Genomic DNA, 19,418 nt, shown 5'->3' on the forward strand with positions numbered 1-19,418 from the left:
TGTTACACTCCAGGTGCCAAGGATCAGGATTGTTGAGCATCTGCTGAGGGCCACACTCTGGAAATGTGACAAATGCTTGGGAATCATAGCTGTGTGAATAGTAGCTACAGCTACTTGGACTCTTTAGGGGAAGTCATGTGATTTAATTGTGTTCTGGATGTTCTTTAAATGTATGGATGTGTCCCTAGCTGGTTCTGTCTTTGGCTCTTATTCCATCTACCATTGGGCTCCCTGCCTTCTGCCCTACCAGTCTCAACGAGTGTGGCGATCACACACAGGGCCCCCGGATGTTTGACGGTCTATTGACCCTGTGCCACCACTGTGATTGCTTTATTCACTGCCAACACCCCGCTTCTCACGGGGACACACAGAGTCCAGACAGTTGTTAACATTAACAAATAATCAAGTTTATTTTTAAATGCAGGAACAAGCGTATGGTTTCAGTTTATTTTTCTCTTGTCAGTTTCTTAATCTTAGTTTCTAACAACTCCAAACTGATTATTCCAACTATCTATCTGACTCAACCTAATAATTCCTCTCACTCTCTCACAATACAACTCGACCAACCCACTGCCTATTCCTCCCTCTTACTTCTCCAACTCCCAAACCTCAACTCCCAACTCCCAAACCTCAACTGACTCTCAAACAGCTCCCACTCTAACTTTTACTCCTCCATTGCATTCTCACTGGCCAATCACATCACACCCATTTTAACCCTTTCCTTATGACCCATCCTAGGAGGCAAACGCCACAACGAGCATCAGTTACCACTGGATGAAACCATAGTTCTCATCCAAGTGCCAACCTTTCTGAGCTGGGGGAATACACAGGTGAAAGAACTATGGTGACAAACTCAAGGTTGATTGACATGTTGTATGTACCATCAGGAGGAACATAGTAGCAGATCCTGTGGTCACATCAGCAGCTTGCATTTAATGCATGGGGCTCCCCCAAGGAGTCCTGGGAACTATAGTTCGCACCTCACAGAACTACAGTTCCCAGCACCCTTAAGTTACAATTCTGATAATTCTTTGGGGGAAGCCATGTGCTTTAAATGTGCTTTGAATGTATGGTGTGGATGTAGTGTGTTGCTGCTCCTCCATATATAGGTTGTAGCATCCCTCGTGCCTATTAATTTATTTTATTGCATTTACATCCCACCTTTTCCTCCAAGGAGCTCAAGGTGTTGTATATGGCTCTCCCCCTCATCATTTAATCCCCACCACAAACCTGCGAGGTAGGATAAGCTGAGAGGCAGTGACTGGCCCAAGGTCACCCAGTGAGCTTCATGGCCAAGTGAGGATTTGAACCATGGTTTCCCAGGTCCCTAGTCTGACACGCTAACCACTACATGACAGTGTCTGTCACACTAGCTATGGGCTGATTTGTGGATTTAGCATGCATACACAGCAAGTAAGCCCATTACAATAGTCACTTCATCAAGTCTGTAAGCTGGCTTCACAGTGAGGTGTGTTTAAAGTTGCCACTGAGACTGAACCTTCACACCAAGTTCAAACTGAATTTGGAAGTTCCTCGTTAGCCTAAACGTTTTGAGGGATTTCAGCAGAAGTGGGGAGAGTTTGGGTCAAAAGAGTGACATCTCTTGGAGCTTTTATATGCAATTATGCTGTCACAGGATATTCCCCCCCCCCCCTTCGCTAGAGACAAAATCAATATATATATAATGGTGAAGTTCCTGAAGTTCAAAGAAAGCCCGCAAAAAGTTGAAGGATGCTGGCAAATTTTCCTTAGGAGACTTTCACATATCCCTAAGTGTTTTCTACACATACATCTTCACACAGCACATTCCAGATTCATATAATGTGCTGCCACAGATGTAGTGAGGGCAACAGTTTTGGGTAGATTTAAAAGGGGGAGGGGACAAATACATGAAGGAGAGGTTTATTCATGGTTGATAGGGATGGATGGAGCTGTCAATTTTGGTTTCTCGCAGTTTCTCATTCTTCTAGCCTTAAGCTCAGTTCTCCACATTTCCACATCAGTTTACTTTTTTAAAAAAAGTCCTCATGAAAATGTACCAACATACACACACCATCCTTCATCTGGGCAAGCAAGAGACATGATCACAAATCAAGACGATCCCAGTCCAGGGCGGGGGACCCTCAAGGAGTGTGAGAAGCAAGGCTGGGGAAGGCTGTGGCCTGGGACAAGTCTTTATGGCTTGATGGAGAGGTCAGAGGGCTGCCTTTGGCCCTGGGCACTGAGGTTCCTTAGCCTAGTTAAAGCCAGGGCTTTTTTTCAGCTGGAACTTGCTGGAACTCAGTTCCGGCACCTCTTGGGTGGGCAACATTGCCATTTTAAGAGAATGAGGGAGGTGTTCATTATGAGTTGTAGCACCTCTTTTTCTAGAAAAATAGCACCGATTAAAGCCAACCTACTACTGTGGAAGATCAGCAAGCTCAAATCACAGTGTATTTGGTTGTTTCCTTCTTATTTTAGTTTCTTTACAAGTTTGGAGGCTGCTGTCAGAATGCCTAGCTGCCTGGCTTCATCTAATAATGAGGGGCAATGAAATATTTTGCTTCTGGGTGCAAGCTGTTTACCTGTAGGGTTCAAAGAGATATGTTCTTTCCATCCACCACAAGCCTCTCTGTTTAATTGGCCCAGGCTCTTCATACTGCTTTTGCTTGGCACTGGAGGCCTCGGGTATCAGCCACTGCCAGAGGTCAAATAGGAGACTGATGGCATTCTGAATCTTCGTTTCCTTGCGGGGAGGGGAGGGAACCTGGTTGCCTAGCAGCACAGATGAGTACCACAGCATCACTTGTCTCCTCTCAATGTTGAGGCCATCACCAAATCCAGAATCTTCTGGCTGTTTCCTTGCCCCCTTCCTGGTCTGCAGAAAACTATGAATTATAAACACTCTCCTGATTCATATGAGAGGTGGGTGTATCAAAATGAAGAAAGGGAAGTATTGGCATGAATTATTCAATTTTGTTGAAAACAGATATAGAATTTTCTATAGGTTTTTTTTAAGGAAAAAAATGTGAGCTTATGACAGACTGATGACAATAAAAGAGAAATGCAATATAAAAACCTTTAACAAATGCAGTATTATCTACTAGGGATGTGCTTGCACCCACAATCCAATTCAGAGCCCATTCCAATGCTTTGGAATGGCCCTGATCCGATCCAGAATTATCCAGGGCCAGCCCTACCAGGATCTGTGCCCCAATCTTATTCAGGAGTCTTGTATTGCATTTAATTAGAGTTTAAAATGTCCTCTCCTTCTCCTCAGTGCAAGGCCACCCCCTTTGACAACCCCAGATCAATTCAAGCGGACCCAGTTTGATCCAGGCCTCAACCCATTCCAGCCAAATCCCGGGTTGACCCAAATTGGCCAAATTCAGTTTGGGTTCTGGGCTTGAGCTGGTGTGCACTACTATCTACCCCATAGAAATACAACACAGATGGGGAAAAGAGCTGATAGCCTAGCACTCTCATGATAACGGATACCCTCTAGGTGTGACCACATCAGGATACAATGCACCTGCCTTTCACAGAAGGCAGTCATATATTACAAGGGCTGTCCAGCCCACATCCAGTTTAGAGAACATTATGAGGAGAGATTTGAGACCTGGGAGTTGCCCACCAAGAGTGAGTGACTGCACAGCAGACTAAGCAGGCACACAGGTCACTGGGTCACAGCCTACCCTACTATAGTGAGATCTGCATTGAATTCCTGTTAAAATTTAGACTGGGTGCTTCTAAAATTGCATCTATACAAGAGATGGGGAGCCTGTGGCCCTCTAGATGCTGTTGGACCACAGTTCTCATTAGCTCCACCCACCATGTCCAATAGTCAGGGACAATAGAAGTTGTAGCCTAATGGGATCTAGAGGATCACAGGTCCCCCATAATGATCTACAGTGCAGTGGTACCTCTAGTTATGAACTTAATTCATTCTGGAGGTCCGTTCCTAACCTGAAACTGTTCTTAACTAGAGGCGTGCTTTCGCTAATGGGGCCTCTTGTTGCTGCTGCGCCACCGGCACACGATTTCCATTCTCATCCTGGGGCAAAGTTCTCAACTCGAGGTAATTCTTCCAGGTTAGCGGAGTTTGTAACCTGAAGCGTTTGTAACCTGAGGCGTTTGTAACTTGAGGTACCACTGTATATATAAACATTAACCTAAGCAACTGTGATGTGTTTCCTCTTTTTTAATGATGTGTAATTGGCTCCCCGGTGCCAAGGTCTCACAAATCCTTAGTTGGTTTCTGGTGCCAGCCTTGATATGAAGGTAGTATGACCTATAAGGAGTTGCCAGCTCCTTTGCAAATGGAGACTTTCATCCTACCTCCCCTACCTTTGTGTCTATCTGTTGTTGACCTTCATGATCTTCTGATATTTGTTTATCTTCTTCCAAATTATCTCTTGTAATTAGAATCCTTCTCCTCATCTCTAGGGGCCGCAGGCTTCAAATGAGGATTGCTTAAAAGCAATTACATTTTGATATTGGAGATCTGTACACATAAATGTTGTATCATTTCCAATTAAAAATAGTAATGAATTTTGTCCACAGAGACAGCGGACTGAGCGGAGCGATTGTTTCTGTTGGTTCCACCGGGATATAACAAGAATGTGTGCACAAACATCTGTGTTGTGTGCACACACACACACACACACACACATGCCATTGTGTGGGGGTGCTGTTTCACCTTTGGACACAGTTTGAGTCAGAGTTCCAAACCAGAAACTGCCTTTGAGCTGAGTCATAGGAAAGGTCTCTGAGCATGTGCAGAATAGGGATGGATAAGGATGAGGGGCAAATTCATTTTGGTTCACCTTTTAATGCCAATGCTAACTAAATTGCACTGCCTCAAACAACATGTGAACCAAAGCACAGCTTTCCTTCAAAATTTGCACTGCTACAAATTTTCCAATGAAGTTCTCCAACCCCAAAAGGTGTGTAAAAATACTTACGCTGGTGGAAAGTGAGCATACAATGCATACATTAGTGAAAATAATATACAAAAATTTCTTATAGTAGTGAAGTTTTATGCAAAAATATGTATATTCAGCAAAATGGCATACAAGCATGTATATATTTGGAGAAATGTGCAGTAAAATGGGGGGGGGGGGAGTGCAAGCTGATGTGGAAATGTCAGGAGCTGAACCTCAGACTGGAAAGATCAGGAATGAAAGTGGAGGATGAAATCCACAAATGTGTACAGCTCCAGGGATGGTGGATTAGTCAATTTCCAATCTGTTTCAGTTTCTCATGTGTTCAACTATGTGCCCACTCCATCCTGCTTTATGCAATTATTTTAAAAAGCACCCCCAAAATAGATTTGAATTTTACTCATTTTCTCCTAAGTTCTTCATTTCTGTTTGCTGTTGTTTTAGCCCAGGCGAACTTCCTCTTTCTGATGGCCTTGCTTTGCTAGTCATGGTCCTCTGGTCTTGGTCCTCTGGCTGAGGGTTGAAAGGCTCCTCCATAATTCGGCTCCTCCATGAAAATATGACAGCAACAATCACAGATAACAATGGCTCTCAGTGATCCATTCACAGTGGGAACAGGTGTTAAACAGGTTTGTGTTACTGCCCCAACTCTATTCATTATTTTCATTGTCATGATCCTACACTTTGTCGAAGGGAAACTCCCCACTGGAGTAGGAATCACATATTGAACAGATGGAAAGCTCTTGAATCTGAGCAGGCTGAAAGAAAAGAGTAAAGTTACCGTAACTTCCATCATAGAGCATCAGTATGCTGATGACAACGTAGTGTGTGCATGCTCAGAGGATGACCTCCAAACCATCCTAAGTATCTTCGCAGAAGCTTATGAAAAGCTTGGCCTGTTGCTCAACATCCAAAAAACCAAAGTGCAGCACCAACAAGTACAAAATATCCCCTCTGCAGCGCCACAAATCCAACTCAATGGTGTAACGTTGGAAAATGTTGATCATTTCTCCTACCTAGGCAGTTATCTTTCCACAAGGGTCAACACTGATGCCGAAATCTAGCATCACCTGAGCTCTGCAAGTGCAGCTTTCTCCCAATTGAAGTGCAGAGTGTTTGAGGACCGAGACATTTGCAGGGAAACCAAAATGTTTGTTTACAAAGCTATTGTACTACCAACCTTACTCTATGCTTGTGAAACATGGACCACTTACAAATGCCATCTCCAGCTTCTCGAAAGATTCCATCAATGGTGTCTCAAAAAAATCTTACTCATCACTTGGGAAGACAGGTGAACTAATATCAGTGTGCTGGATGAAGCAAAGATCACCAGTGTTGAAGCCATGATTCTTCAACATCAACTTCGTTGGACTGGTCATGTTGTGCGGATGCCTGATGATCGTCTTCCAAAGCAACTACTCTATTCCGAACTTAAAAATGGAAAGTGTAATGTTGGTGGTTAACAAAAGAGGTTTAAAGACTGTCTCAAGACAAATTTTAAAAAATGTAGTATAAACACCGACAGCTGGGAAACACTGGCCTGCGAGTGCTCCAGTTGGAGAACAGCCTTTACCAAAGGTGTCATGGGCTTTGAAGACACTCAAACTCAGGACGCAAGGGAGAAACATGCTAAGAGGAAGGCACACTTGGCAAATCCACTGTGATCAGCTCCCACCCGGGAACCAATGTCCCCACTGTGGAAGGAGGTGTGGATCCAGAATTGGCCTCCACAGTCACTTACAGACTCATTGTTAAAACCGTGTTTATGGAAGACAATCTTACTCGGCTACAAGTGAGTGCCAAAGAAAGAAGAGAAGAGAGGCCAGTCTTATTCCTTTCAACTTTGCAACCCCACCACAACTGGCATATGGAGCATCAGTTTCCAACTCTGTTTCCACCTCTGTCTGATGGATGCAGCTAGGTTGGTCTCTCCCCATTGCCATGCTGCTTTCTTCCAGGGAGATGTGCAGCCTCCTAGCAACCCCCCATTCCCTGGCCAGTGTCCTTCACTCTCTGCAGTCGCAGGGCAAGTGTAGAACTTTGTTCATTTTCTAAGACTCTGTAATATACTTCTACCATCAAGGCTCATAAATCCTGCAACTCTCTGCTTAATGAAGAAAAAAAAGAGGTCCAGAACTACAGAGACGCTCCGTAAAATTATTGCTTTGGAGGCCATCCAAAAAATTCTCTTGTCCCTCAGACAGAAGAAAGAGGAAAAAAGGTCACAGAATGCATTACTGGCTCAGCATGCCAATACTGAGAGTATGCAAAATGAAAACCTTTGGCAAGCACATATACTGTACTCAACGGCATCCAGGCAAAATGACGTTATTTCAGCTTCAAGATTGCTACCTATTTTACAAGAGGAGGTCATATTGAACGTACAAATGAAGATGGAAATGCTTCCGGCTTATGACTCAGCCTAAATATTAAGCAAAGACGTGATTGTGAGATTTGGAATTGTACATTTGTTCAGTTTGGAACTAGCCCTGAGCCCAAATCCCCTCCACACACAAGAACTGTGCCACCCTATGAATAGGTTTGGTGATCCAGGAACTGCATGGAGAGCAGACAAGTAAGTACCTTTTTTAACAGGAAAGAAAAATCTATACTTGGAAATTTATGTTCAAATATGCCCTTCATCAAAATGATTAGGACAGTAAATATGGAGGATAATACTATTAACTATTTATTAATATTGGCAACAACAGCAACTAACAACAAGAAGAATAAAGCTTGTTAAATTGCTTATTGCTCCAGAAGGTCTCCAAGCGACTCACAACATATTTAAGAACCTGGTGGATCAGGCCAGTGCCACAGCTAGCAAAGGAACGCACTCTAAGCATCTCCAGTCCTCTTGACTGGAGGCCCAGTTGAACTTTACTGAAAGATATGCAAGTTCATTTGATTTTATGCTGGCAGGATTCAATATTGCAATGTTTGTTAGTTTCCTTTGGCTAGCTATTGATTGGTGCTTCCATGCTTCTTCCTGACAACTTCAAACATCCAGCAGCACAGTGGCAGCCTGATGAACCATAGGGAAAGGACCATAGTTCTGTGGTAGAATATCTGCCTTGCATGCAGCAGGTCCCAGGTTCAATCCCTGGTGTATCCAGATATGGCTTGGAAACCCTGTAGAGGTGCTGCCAGTCAGAGTAGATTATACTGAGCTCATGAAGCTGTGGTCTGACTCAGTAATAAGGCAGCTTCCAGTTTGCCTATGAACAATGAAAACAGTTTTGAGTTCAGATTGGATCGGTGGGTGTTATTTTCCTTAAGAAAGATCAGATTAGCAGTGTGAGCAGCTAAAACACCAGATTTTGCAGAAAACCAGATGCAAGCCTTATAATTATGTACGGCTAAGGTGGGCCACCTAGTTTCCTCTCTCCTAGGAAAAATGAAAAAAATCCTTCCAGTAGCACCTTTAAGACCAGCTAAGTTAGTTCTTGGTATGAGCTTTCGTGTGCAAGCACACTTCTTCAGATACACTGCTAGTGTATCTGAAGTGTATCTTCCAGTGTATCTGAAGAAGTGTGCTTGCACACGAAAGCTCATACCAAGAACTAACTTAGTTGGTCTTAAAGGTGCTACTGGAAGGATTTTTTTATTTTGACTATGGCAGACCAACACGGCTACCTATCTGTAACTAGGAAAAATGATAAGCTGCTTTTCACCCTCTGTAGTCTCTGTGTTCATTGTGCTTCAGCTTTGTTCTCTTCTTGGTAGAGTCACTGCTGTTCTGTGAATACAGTGGTACCTCGGGTTACAGACGCTTCAGGTTACAGAAGCTTCAGGTTACAGACTCCGCTAACCCAGAAATATTACCTCAGGTTAAGAACTTTGCTTCAGGATGAGAACAGAAATCGTGTGGCGGCAGCGGGAGGCCCCATTAGCTAAAGTGGTACCTCAGGTTAAGAACAGTTTCAGGTTAAGAACGGACCTCCAGAATGAATTAAGTTCTTAACCTGAGGCACCACTGTAGTTCTTTGCAGTTAAATATACACTTTTGCTCCTGCTTTGTTACAAAGGGGGGAACAATTCCTGTTCTGTCTGTGGTTCAGATTAAATAAGTTGATTTATGGGTGACTGTTTTGTAGACAACAGAACATTCTGGACATTTTGTCCTCTCTCATGTTTGAGAGGTATAGAGAATGGAGACCAAGATGATCAAGGGTATGGAAGTCAAGTCTTATGAGGAACAGTTCAGGGAGTTGGGTATGTTCAGCCTGGAGAAGAGAAGACTGAGAGGTGATATGATAGACACTTTCAGCTCCACAGGGTAGGATGTGAACCAATGAATACAAATCACAAGAAAGGGGATTCTAGTTAAACATTAGGAAGACATTTCTGATGGTAAGAGCTGTTTGGCAGTAGATTACAAAAGATGGTGGAATCTCTTTCATTGGAGGTTTCTAAAGAGAGATTGGATGGCCACCCATCAGGGATTCTTTAGCTGTGTGATGGCCTGGGACTCAGGCTCGGAACCAGAGGAGTCTCAGTCTGCACCAGATCCTTTGCCTCAGGCATAATCTGAACCAAGTCTGGGGCCTGATCCTGAAGAGTCCCAGTCTGCACAGGTTCCCCTGCAAAAAACACCAGCTGGGCCGAGTCAGGGGCCTGAGGCTGCCCTGGCTCCAGATGCGGGGGTTACCTCGTTGCCTTCAGATGGGCCATCACTTACAGCTGCTCCGCTACTGGTTTGGTCAGGGGAGGCTGAGGCAGCCCCTGGGTCTAGTAACCCACCAACGTATCCTGAGCTGCAGAGACTAAGGTCAGAGAGAAGGAGAGAGCTGAGTACTCGCAGGAGGAGTGCTCGCCTTCTGGTGAAACAGGGAGGTGACTCGCTGGGGGATCAGGACCGGCCATTACCCCGACAAAGATAAAAGCCTGTCGGACCCCGCCCCAGGTTGCGAGAGCAACATTGCTGTATGCCAGATCCTGCCTGAGATCCTGTACCTGTCCTTGCCTGGTTTCCTGCCTCGTGTCTTGCCTTGGCCCTGTCGAACTGACTCCTAGTAGAACCTTTGGATTCTGGACCGGTCCTGGACTGAGTTTCATGGGTTACCCCCGGGCCCAGCACAAGCTGTGATTCTGTGCTAGATGACCCTTAGGGTACCTTCTGGCTCTACAATTCTGTCATTCTAGGATTCTATGACCCCCTTCTCTGAAACACTGGAGAACTCTATGATCCTGTGAATCTAATTGAACATGCAAGTCTTGATCAGTGAAGCAGTGCACCTGCAAAGTGTGTGACACCCCCACCCCAAGAACTTTTGCTGCTACTATTAATACTGCTTTTCATTTCTTCTCTTTGATCTCAAAATGCATCCAGCATTTCGCCTGGGGAGGAGACACAGACTACAGCACAAAAATTGTTTTTAAGTGACAACAGCCCGTCTATCAAGCATTTGGGAAGCACTGCAGAAAGCTTCCCAAACACTGGGGAATAAGTGGTTTCTGCAGAAACTGGCTGTGCTTGTGTCTTCCAGCCACTTCTCATACTATGCCCCACCTAGGACATCAGAGGTCAGGCAGGTGGGTATGGTTTTGGGGAAAACAGCCTTGTGGGCCAGATTGGGACCTGTGCTGTGCCAAATCTGGCCTGCAGCCTGAAGATTCCCCACCTCCTGTTCTAAGCTGGATGGACAAATGGTATGACATGGCATAAGAACACACCCTCCAAATGTCCCTGTTTTCCAGGGATGTCCCTGATTTAGAGAAGCCATCCGGGTTTCTGATTTGATACCAGAATGTCCCGCTTTTCCTTAGGACATCCCTATTTTCATTAGAGAAATGTTGGACAGTATGGAGTTATTAGACTCCCAAGCTGTATGAAGGCAATCCTGTATAGGGAAGGTTTTTTTAATGTTTAATGTTTTATTATGTTTTTATATATGTTGGAAGCTACCCGTAGTGCCTGGGGCAACCCAGTAAGATGTGTGGTGTATAAATAGTAAAATTATCATTATGGAATGGGGTGTCCCTATTTTCATGGGAGAAATGTTGGAGGGCATTTAAGAAAGCATTCTGTGCCCCAGTCCATCCACTTCAAGGTTTGGTCCCATCCACTTCTGGGTTCAGGCCCACCAGCAAGTGGCCCCCCACAGATCACCCCGGAGAGAATGTGGTCCTTATCAGAGAAAAGGTTCCCCTTTCTTCTAAGCACTATTGTGCACTGCCTCGCAATGTGTGCTGAAATGAAAGCACCGTGATGCAGAATCACTGCTGGCAACAGCTTCACATTTAGCGGCTTTTCTGAATTGTGTCGTGGCGGCAGCGGCGGCGGGCAAGAGAAAGAGAAAGCATCAAATCTCTTTTTAATTGTTCTTCACCCATCAGCAATGCTCACTTTTGGTGTTGGTTACAGAATACAGAAGCGCCTGGCTGGTGCTTGTGCCCGCTCGACAACCCCAGCTAGTTGATTATGGATGCTGTAAGCAAGCTCCAATGTTTCATAGGGAAAGAGGCCATTTCAGTGCAGTTCAAGTGGATTAGGGCTGGCTAGTGGCAATTTCCTAGAAATGAGGAAAGTAATGCAAGGAAACCAGAATGTGCGTCATGAGTATGGCTGCATTTTTTTTAAATGAGAGAGAGAGAGAGAATGCCTATTTTTTTCCGGCCAGGGGAAGAAAATAGAAATGATAGTATTAAGCTCAGGATAGCAAGGAGGGGAGAAAAAAAGCTCTATGTGTGGCTTGCACTGCAGAGGAAGGCAAGGAAATCTTGAACAAGAACACACAGAGTTCTAAAGTTTCAGGAGATGTTCTCTTCCCACCCTCCTCCTGTCCAGCTTATCAGGCTTGTCCTGGCTCAGAAAAGAACATTTGGTGTTTAATCAATTAATCCAAGGTCAGGGGAACCAGCAAGCCAGATTGATACCTTCTCCCACCACTCCCAAGCCAAGTTTGACAGATGAGTGGAACCACCCACCTGGCAATCACCTGAGGCCACAATCATACCAGGTGACCCTTTTATTTGCCCACAGCAGCCTCCAGACCCTATTTTGGAAGGGGTTTCTGAAGACATCTTCAAGAGCCTGACTCAAAATGCTGTTTTCGAAAACACTACTTTGAAAAGAGCTTTGCAATCATGGGCAAACAGCTGGTCAGCAGCACATGCAAACACCCTTTTGGCACTGAACCAGATTTAATTTTTATCTGCCCCACTGTCATGGGCTGGCAGAGGAAGGATGATGCAAGGAAACCAGAATGTGCGTCATGAGTATGGCTGCATACTCATACCAGCTCCACCTGGTACACAGGCTGAGACCCTACCTGCCCGCAGACTGTCTCATCAGAGTGATGCATGCTCTAGTTATCTCCCGCTTGGACTACTGCAACGCACTCTACGTGGGGCTACCTTTGAAGGTAACCCGGAAACTGCAATTAATCCAGAATGCGGCAGCTAGACTGGTGACTGGGAGTGGCCGCCAGGACCACATAACACCGGTCTTGAAAGACCTACATTGGCTCCCAGTATGTTTCCGAGCACAATTCAAAGTGTTGGTGCTGACCTTTAAAGCCCTAAACGGCCTCAGTCCTGTATACCTGAAGGAGCGTCTCCACCCCCATCATTCAGCCTGGACACTGAGATCCAGCGCCAAGGGCCTTCTGGCGGTTCCCTCATTGTGAGAAGTGAGGTTACAGGGAACCAGACAGAGGGCCTTCTTGGTAGTTGCACCCACCCTGTGGAACACCCTCCCGTCAGATGTGAAGGAAATAAGCAGCTATCCTATCTTTACAAGACATCTGAAGGCAGCCCTGTTCAGGGAAGTTTTTAATATTTAACGCTGTACTGTTTTTAACACTTGATTGGGAGCCGCCCAGAGTAGCTGGGGAAACTCAGCTGGATGGGCAAGGTATAAATAATAAATTATAATAATATTATTATTATGATATAGATGGGTTGTTTTCTAGAGACCTGGGGGAGTACTCCAGTTGGGTGTAGATCTTGAGGAGGGTCTAAGCATGTGGGGCTTCCTTCAATCTGCTTTCTCACCTCAACCATCCCTGCTTTGAGAGCCACAAGCCCTTCCTCCCTCCCCACAGCCACTGGAACCTATATTGGATATTTCCATGGTGCCTATTACACTGCCCACTCCTGCTTCTCCAGATGTAGGTGTTCTACCTGCCATGCCTGCCTTGCAGAGAGCAAAGACACCTCCCCTGTCACCTAAGCCCCAGAGGTGCCAAAAGAGGTGTGAAAAGGTGGAGCAGAATTCACCTTCTATGGGGAGAATTAGATTGCTTGGCTAAGGAGCAGAACCACTTGCTGCACTAAGTTGAGCCCATCCCTGAACCTATTCATTTAAATAGGATACCAAGCGGTGTGCCCATGTTGGATGAACATCTAAGCTAGATCACCGTGCCATGCCTTTGTATTTCTGTGCCTTGGATCAACTCTGTTACCTGCTGTGCCACCAGCCAGCTATTCACATAGGTATTGCGCTGATGTAAGTGTTAATGCCATTGGAAACATCCTCATTTGAGTTATTCATATAATCATATAATCATAGAGTTGGAATAGACCACAAGGGCCATCGAGTCCAACCCCCTGCCAAGCAGGAAACACCATCAGAGCACTCCTGACATATGGTTGTCAAGCCTCTGCTTAAAGACCTCCAAAGAAGGAGACTCCACCACACTCCTTGGCAGCAAATTCCACTGTCGAACAGCTCTTACTGTCAGGAAGTTCTTCCTAATGTTTAGGTGGAATCTTCTTTCTTGTAGTTTGGATCCATTGCTCCGTGTCCGCTTCTCTGGAGCAGCAGAAAACAACCTTTCTCCCTCCTCTATATGACATCCTTTTATATATTTGAACATGGCTATCATATTTTTATTTTTATTTTTTTAAAATGATATTTATTACTTTTTCAACAATTTAAACACAACACTATAAAACATGGCTATCATATCACCCCTTAATCTCCTCTTCTCCAGGCTAAACATGCCCAGCTCCCTTAGCCGTTCCTCATAAGGCATCGTTTCCAGGCCTTTGACCATTTTGGTTGCCCTCCTCTGGACACGTTCCAGTTTGTCAGTGTCCTTCTTGAACTGTGGTGCCCAGAACTGGACACAGTACTCCAGGTGAGGTCTGACCAGAGCAGAATACAGTGGCACTATTACTTCCCTTGATCTAGATGCTATACTCCTATTGATGCAGCCCAGAATTGCATTGGCTTTTTTAGCTGCTGTGTCATACTGTTGGCTCATGTCAAGTTTGTGGTCAAGCAAGACTCCTAAATCCTTTTCACATGTACTGCTCCCAAGCCAGGTGTCACCCATCTTGTATTTGTGCCTCTCATTTTTTTTGCCCAAGTGCAATACTTTCATTTCTCCCTGTTAAAGTTCATCTTGTTTGTTTTGGCCCAGTTCTCTAATCTGTCAAGAGGCACAAATTTGTTCTTGTTCTTGAACAACTGGGAACCAGGACATATGATGTCAGTGGTAGAGCAGGCAGTCCAGGCTTGACTGAAATGGTCTCACAGACCAAATGGGGAGGCCTAGTGGAACTAATATGGCTTCCAAGCCAGAGGTTCCTCACCCTCTCGGAAATTGCCAGAAAATGTACCAACACTATTGTTCAATTTTATTGGATCTGATCTAGAAGATGTGGGCCTACTAGTAAACAATAGCAAATCATCTGCCTACAAAACCTTTTAAAATCCCATTTGTTCACATGCAAAAAATAAAATAAAAATGGATTTCTCTGTTTTGCGTAATGGCACATGCCAATAGCTCCAAATGTAAATCAAAGCAGAAATATGGCAGTCTCGTTTCCCTCCTATTTAATGTTACAATTTATGAGTCATTTTTCCATCAAAGGTACTCAAAGCATCATCAAAAAGCCTATGATAAAAGTGACAAAAGAACAGCAGTAACAATCAAAATCATGAAAAATTGATCTTCAAATGAAGGGGACAGAATCACAACAAATCCCCAAAACATTATTATAGAAAGCCTGACAGATGTTTGCTAAGTAGTTGTGATGCATGCTAGAAATGTGAGGAAAACAGAGCAGATTGTACGCATGTATGGTGGACGTGTAAGAAAACCTGAGGCTTCTAGGGTAGGTGAAATCATTAAACGTATACAGGAAATGATTATTATATGGAGGGGGGGGCATCCAGCCTGAGGGTCAACTTTGGACCAGTATAGATCCCAATATGGTCTGTGTGGCCATTTCCACCACCAAACCACCATATGTGACATTAGGCAGAGCTGCTTTGGCAGCAAAGCTAAGTTCCATGTGGGGAACTAAATCATGCAGCCGATCCCTGCAGACAGTAGTTTTGCCAGTCCTGTGCTTGGCACTGTCTAGCACAGAGCTGGCAGAGTCCTGTGCTGCAGATTCTGAGCAGCTGGCTGCTGGGCACTTGGGAAGCACTGCACAAGAGACCCAGATGGGTGGATGGGACAACAACTGTCAATCATCTCGCATAATATTGAGAGATAGGTTGTCCCACTGTTATGTCTTGAGCGTGGATCACAGAACAATAGGCAGGTAGGATTTTAGAATGTAGTAATTTGCTTGGCCCGTAGGAGCTGTCCAATCCGGCTCCAAGAGGGGAGTTTGAATTAGCCTCTCAGGTGTGACTGATGGTGTCAATAAAGTATATATAGCCTGGGATCTGGGCGGGACATCACTGACTCACTCCTACAGGATGATTGACTGTTTATACTATGAGTTGAAATAAACACAAGATAACCTCTCCACTGAGTTTATTTCACCCACCTACCTGTCCAGATAGACCCATGGGGGCTAGGGAGAGATAAGGATCTGGTCTGTGAGACCCAAAGTTTCCCCCTTCCCTGTTATATAACAATAAGTCATTTCATGAATCCTTTTGGGCCTATCTTAAAGAAAGCATGCCATTAGATTTCATTGGATCATGTTCACTGCAGCCACATTCTTTTGGGTTATCTTCGTTTTAAAAACCGCAATGCATAAAGCACTGTGCATGCACATTTTGCCACATATTTCACTTCATATGTATCTTCTGAAAGGGGGTGAGAAGAAATCTTGATGTACTGTGGTTCCACCAAAGTGCAGGGTCACTCACTCATGTCAGTAAAACACTACACAGAATCCAATCCTGAAGTACTTTTACGGGGTTTTCCGAAACTTTACCCAGATCTGTGAATTACTAATATAATATTTATTTTCTTACCACATCTTTATCCTGTAAATTTTGAGTGTTTTATGGCATAGGCTGACTGAAAAGATGTTCAAAGAGGGGTGGGGAATAACCCTTTCCCCCAGGTATAAAAGTGAGAAAAGAGTTAAATCTTCATTCAGAAGATTAAAACAAAAAATCTGCCAAGATGTTTAGGAACTACTGGGATCCGTGCTAACTAAGATGCATCTAATGATTGCCTATATCTTCTCTGCAGGTCTAGCCAAGCCAATGGGATTAGTTGAAGGCCCTGGAGGCTTGGGCCAAGGGGGGATGGCTGCTACCCTGAGAGATGATAGTCATGAATCTGAAACAAAGTATGAAGAATATGGTTATAATGCCCAGCTAAGTGATCGGATTTCACTGGACAGGTCTATTCCTGACTACAGACCAAAAAAGTAAGTACACTTTTATTAGTGGACATGATTCTGTTTTCTTTACTCACATTGGAAAGCTCCTAAAGGTTTGTCTAAGTGTTAGTGTAAAAGGTAGCCTAGAATAGATGATGCCCTCCTCATATTATTAGACTCCAGCTCCCATCAGCCCCAACCAGCATGGCCAATGATCAGAGATGATGGGAGTTGTAGTCCAACAATATCTGGGTGGCTCTAATTTGACCATCCTTGAAGCTAGCAGATGATGCCCAACTAGCTAAGCAACTAGAAAGGTCAGGTTATAGGACAATGGAAACCTGAACCAGATGTCTACTGGTAACTTACCTGTGTGTGTCACCATTTGGAAATTCAGTCTTCTCAAATGATAACTAATATGAAAGGCAGCATGTCTCCTACTACCAGATGCTAGGAAATAACAGCAGGAAGGGGCTATTGCACCCATGTCCTGCCTATAGGGTTCCTCAAAGGATCTGGTTGGCTGCAGTGGGAAACAGAATGCTGAACTAGATAGGCATTAGCTCTGATCCAGTAGGGCTCTTCTTTTGTTCTTTTGCTCTTCTCTCCTGTCTGCCAAGACCAGGTGAGGGTTGTGGGAAGCTAACCTGAATGTAGGCCTGGAGAGTGTAATTCTCCTGTCCCCTCAGTTAGGGCTGCCATACATCCAGAATTTCCTGGACATATCCAGGATTTGTCCATAGAAAATGGTGTCCAGGAAAACCTGGCTGAATAGCAGCCTTTATCAAAAATGTTGATTTTTTTTTAACTTCTGAAAAACTGCTGGAACAGAAGGAAATGAAGGAATGAGAATCTCTCGGTTCTGCTGTACACATTGGTGGCATATATGCACACATGGCCTTTTGGAAATGAGAAGCTCTTTTATCTTGTCTGATTGGCTGAGGGAAGGGTGATGCTGGGCAGCTGGCTGGCTTGGGATGATGGTCTGCTTCTCCACTGAAACTGACAAGGTAGCAGGAGAGCCTTGTCAGTTTCAATTTGTTCAGATTCCTTTTAAAAAACATTTGTATCTAACCCTGAGACATATGTGGGCTGGAGGTTGGGAGGATCAAATGACTCATCTTTAATTGTACTTCTGAGAAAAGAAATATAACGAAAGAACTATATAGCCAGGATCTTTATTCAAGCCAACTTTGGCTTTTGGCTTTAAAGTAAGGCTACATCCACATTATGCACTGAAAGCACTCCAATACTACTTTTGGAATCATGGCTTCCCACAAAAGAAATCCTGGGAGCTGTATTTTGTTAAGAATGCTGAGCATTGTTAAGAGATCCTTATTCATTCTCCGAGAGCTACAATTCCTAAAGTTCCCTGGGAAGAGGGATTGGTCATTAATCTGCTCTGGGAATTGTAGCTCTCTCTCGGGGAATAGGGTCTCCTAACAAAGCACAGCATCCTCAATCAACTATATTTCCCAGAATTCTTTGGGGGTAAGCCATAACTGTTAAAGTGACTTTTATCTTAATGATTTATTTCAAAAATATATATATTCTGCTTGATTGTTTAAAAAAACACCCCCAAGAGAATAAAACAATAATATTATCAGTAAAGGTAAAGCTAATGAGACCATTAGGTCCAGTCGTGACCGACTCTGGGATTGCAGTGCTCATCTCGCTTTATTGGCCGAGGGAGCCAGCGTACAGCTTCCGGGTCATGCGGCCAGCATGACTAAGCCACTTCTGGCGAACCAGAGCAGCGCACAGAAACACTGTTTACCTTCCCGCCAGAGCGGTTCCTATTTATCTACTTGCACTTTGACGTGCTTTCAAACTTCTAGGTTGGCAGGAGCAGGGACCGAGCAACAGGAGCTCACCCTGTTGCGGTGATTCGAACCACCGACCTTCTGATCGGCAAGTCCTAGGCTCTGTGGTTTAACCCACAGTGCCACCCGCGTCCCTTAATATTATCAGTAGAAACAGTCAAAAACAACTATTTAAAACATAAAAAAATAAAACCAGCAAATTAGAACATACAGTGGTGCCCCGCAAGACGAATGCCTCGCAAGACGGAAAACCCGCTAGACGAAAGGGTTTTCCGTTTTTGAGTTGCTTCGCAGGACGAATTCTCCTATGGGCTTGCTTCGCAAGACGAAAATGTCTTGCGAGTCTAGAGATTTTTTTTCCGCTTCCCCCCCCCCTTTATCTAATCTGCTAAGCCTTTAATAGCCTTTAATAGCCTTTTAGCAGCTAATCCCCTAAGCCTTTAAGCCTTTAATAGCCGCTAAACCGCTAATAGCGCTAATCCGTTAAGCCGCTAATAGGGTTGCTTCGCAAGACGAAAAAACCGCTAGACGAAGACTCTCGCGGAACGGATTAATTTCGTCTTGCGAGGCACCACTGTACTTCAACAGTCTACATGTTTGGGTAGAATTGTCTAAACCGATGGTTCCCAATTGGTGATCCAAGGACCCCAGGGGGTCCACATAACACACCCAGGGAGTCCACGGCACTATTCACATAACAAAAATCACCATAGACATATCATATATATTTTTCAAAAGTAGGGGGTCCACAGCTTGGCTTTTGAAAAACAGGGGTTCTGCAGTACTTAGCTAATTGGGAACCACTGGTCTAAACAAAGAAAAAATTCTAGCAGTTGCTGCCTGATGTTAAAACAGCATACCAGAACATTTATCTGATGAATATAGGGACGTCCTATTCAATAATAATAATAATAATAATAATAATAATATAATACCCCCACACATCTGACTAGGTTTCCCCAGCCACTCTGGGAGCTTACAGCACATATAAAACCCTAGTAAAATGTTGTACAGGGGTACCTGTACAACAGGTTACAGACTTCAGGTTACAGACTCGTACCTTGGGTTAAGAACTTTGCTTCAGGATGAGAACAGAAATCATGTGGCAGCAGGAGGCCCCATTAGCTAAAGTGGTATTCAGGTTAAG

The 19,418-nt window shown here is 44.4% G+C and overlaps 1 protein-coding gene across 1 annotated transcript in view; it reads left to right on the forward strand.

Moving 5' to 3' along the window:
* Nucleotides 1–19,418, forward strand: part of GALNT9 (polypeptide N-acetylgalactosaminyltransferase 9) — a 180,975-nt gene that overhangs the window by 29,097 nt on the left and 132,460 nt on the right. The window contains exon 2 of the mRNA XM_080985163.1: nucleotides 16,316–16,496. Within this exon, the coding sequence (XP_080841289.1) occupies nucleotides 16,316–16,496 (181 nt within the window). The remainder of the gene's footprint in view (nucleotides 1–16,315; nucleotides 16,497–19,418) is intronic.

Source organism: Podarcis pityusensis (assembly GCF_964106645.2).
Source record: "Podarcis pityusensis genome assembly, chromosome: 16".
Classification (NCBI taxonomy): domain Eukaryota; kingdom Metazoa; phylum Chordata; class Lepidosauria; order Squamata; family Lacertidae; genus Podarcis; species Podarcis pityusensis.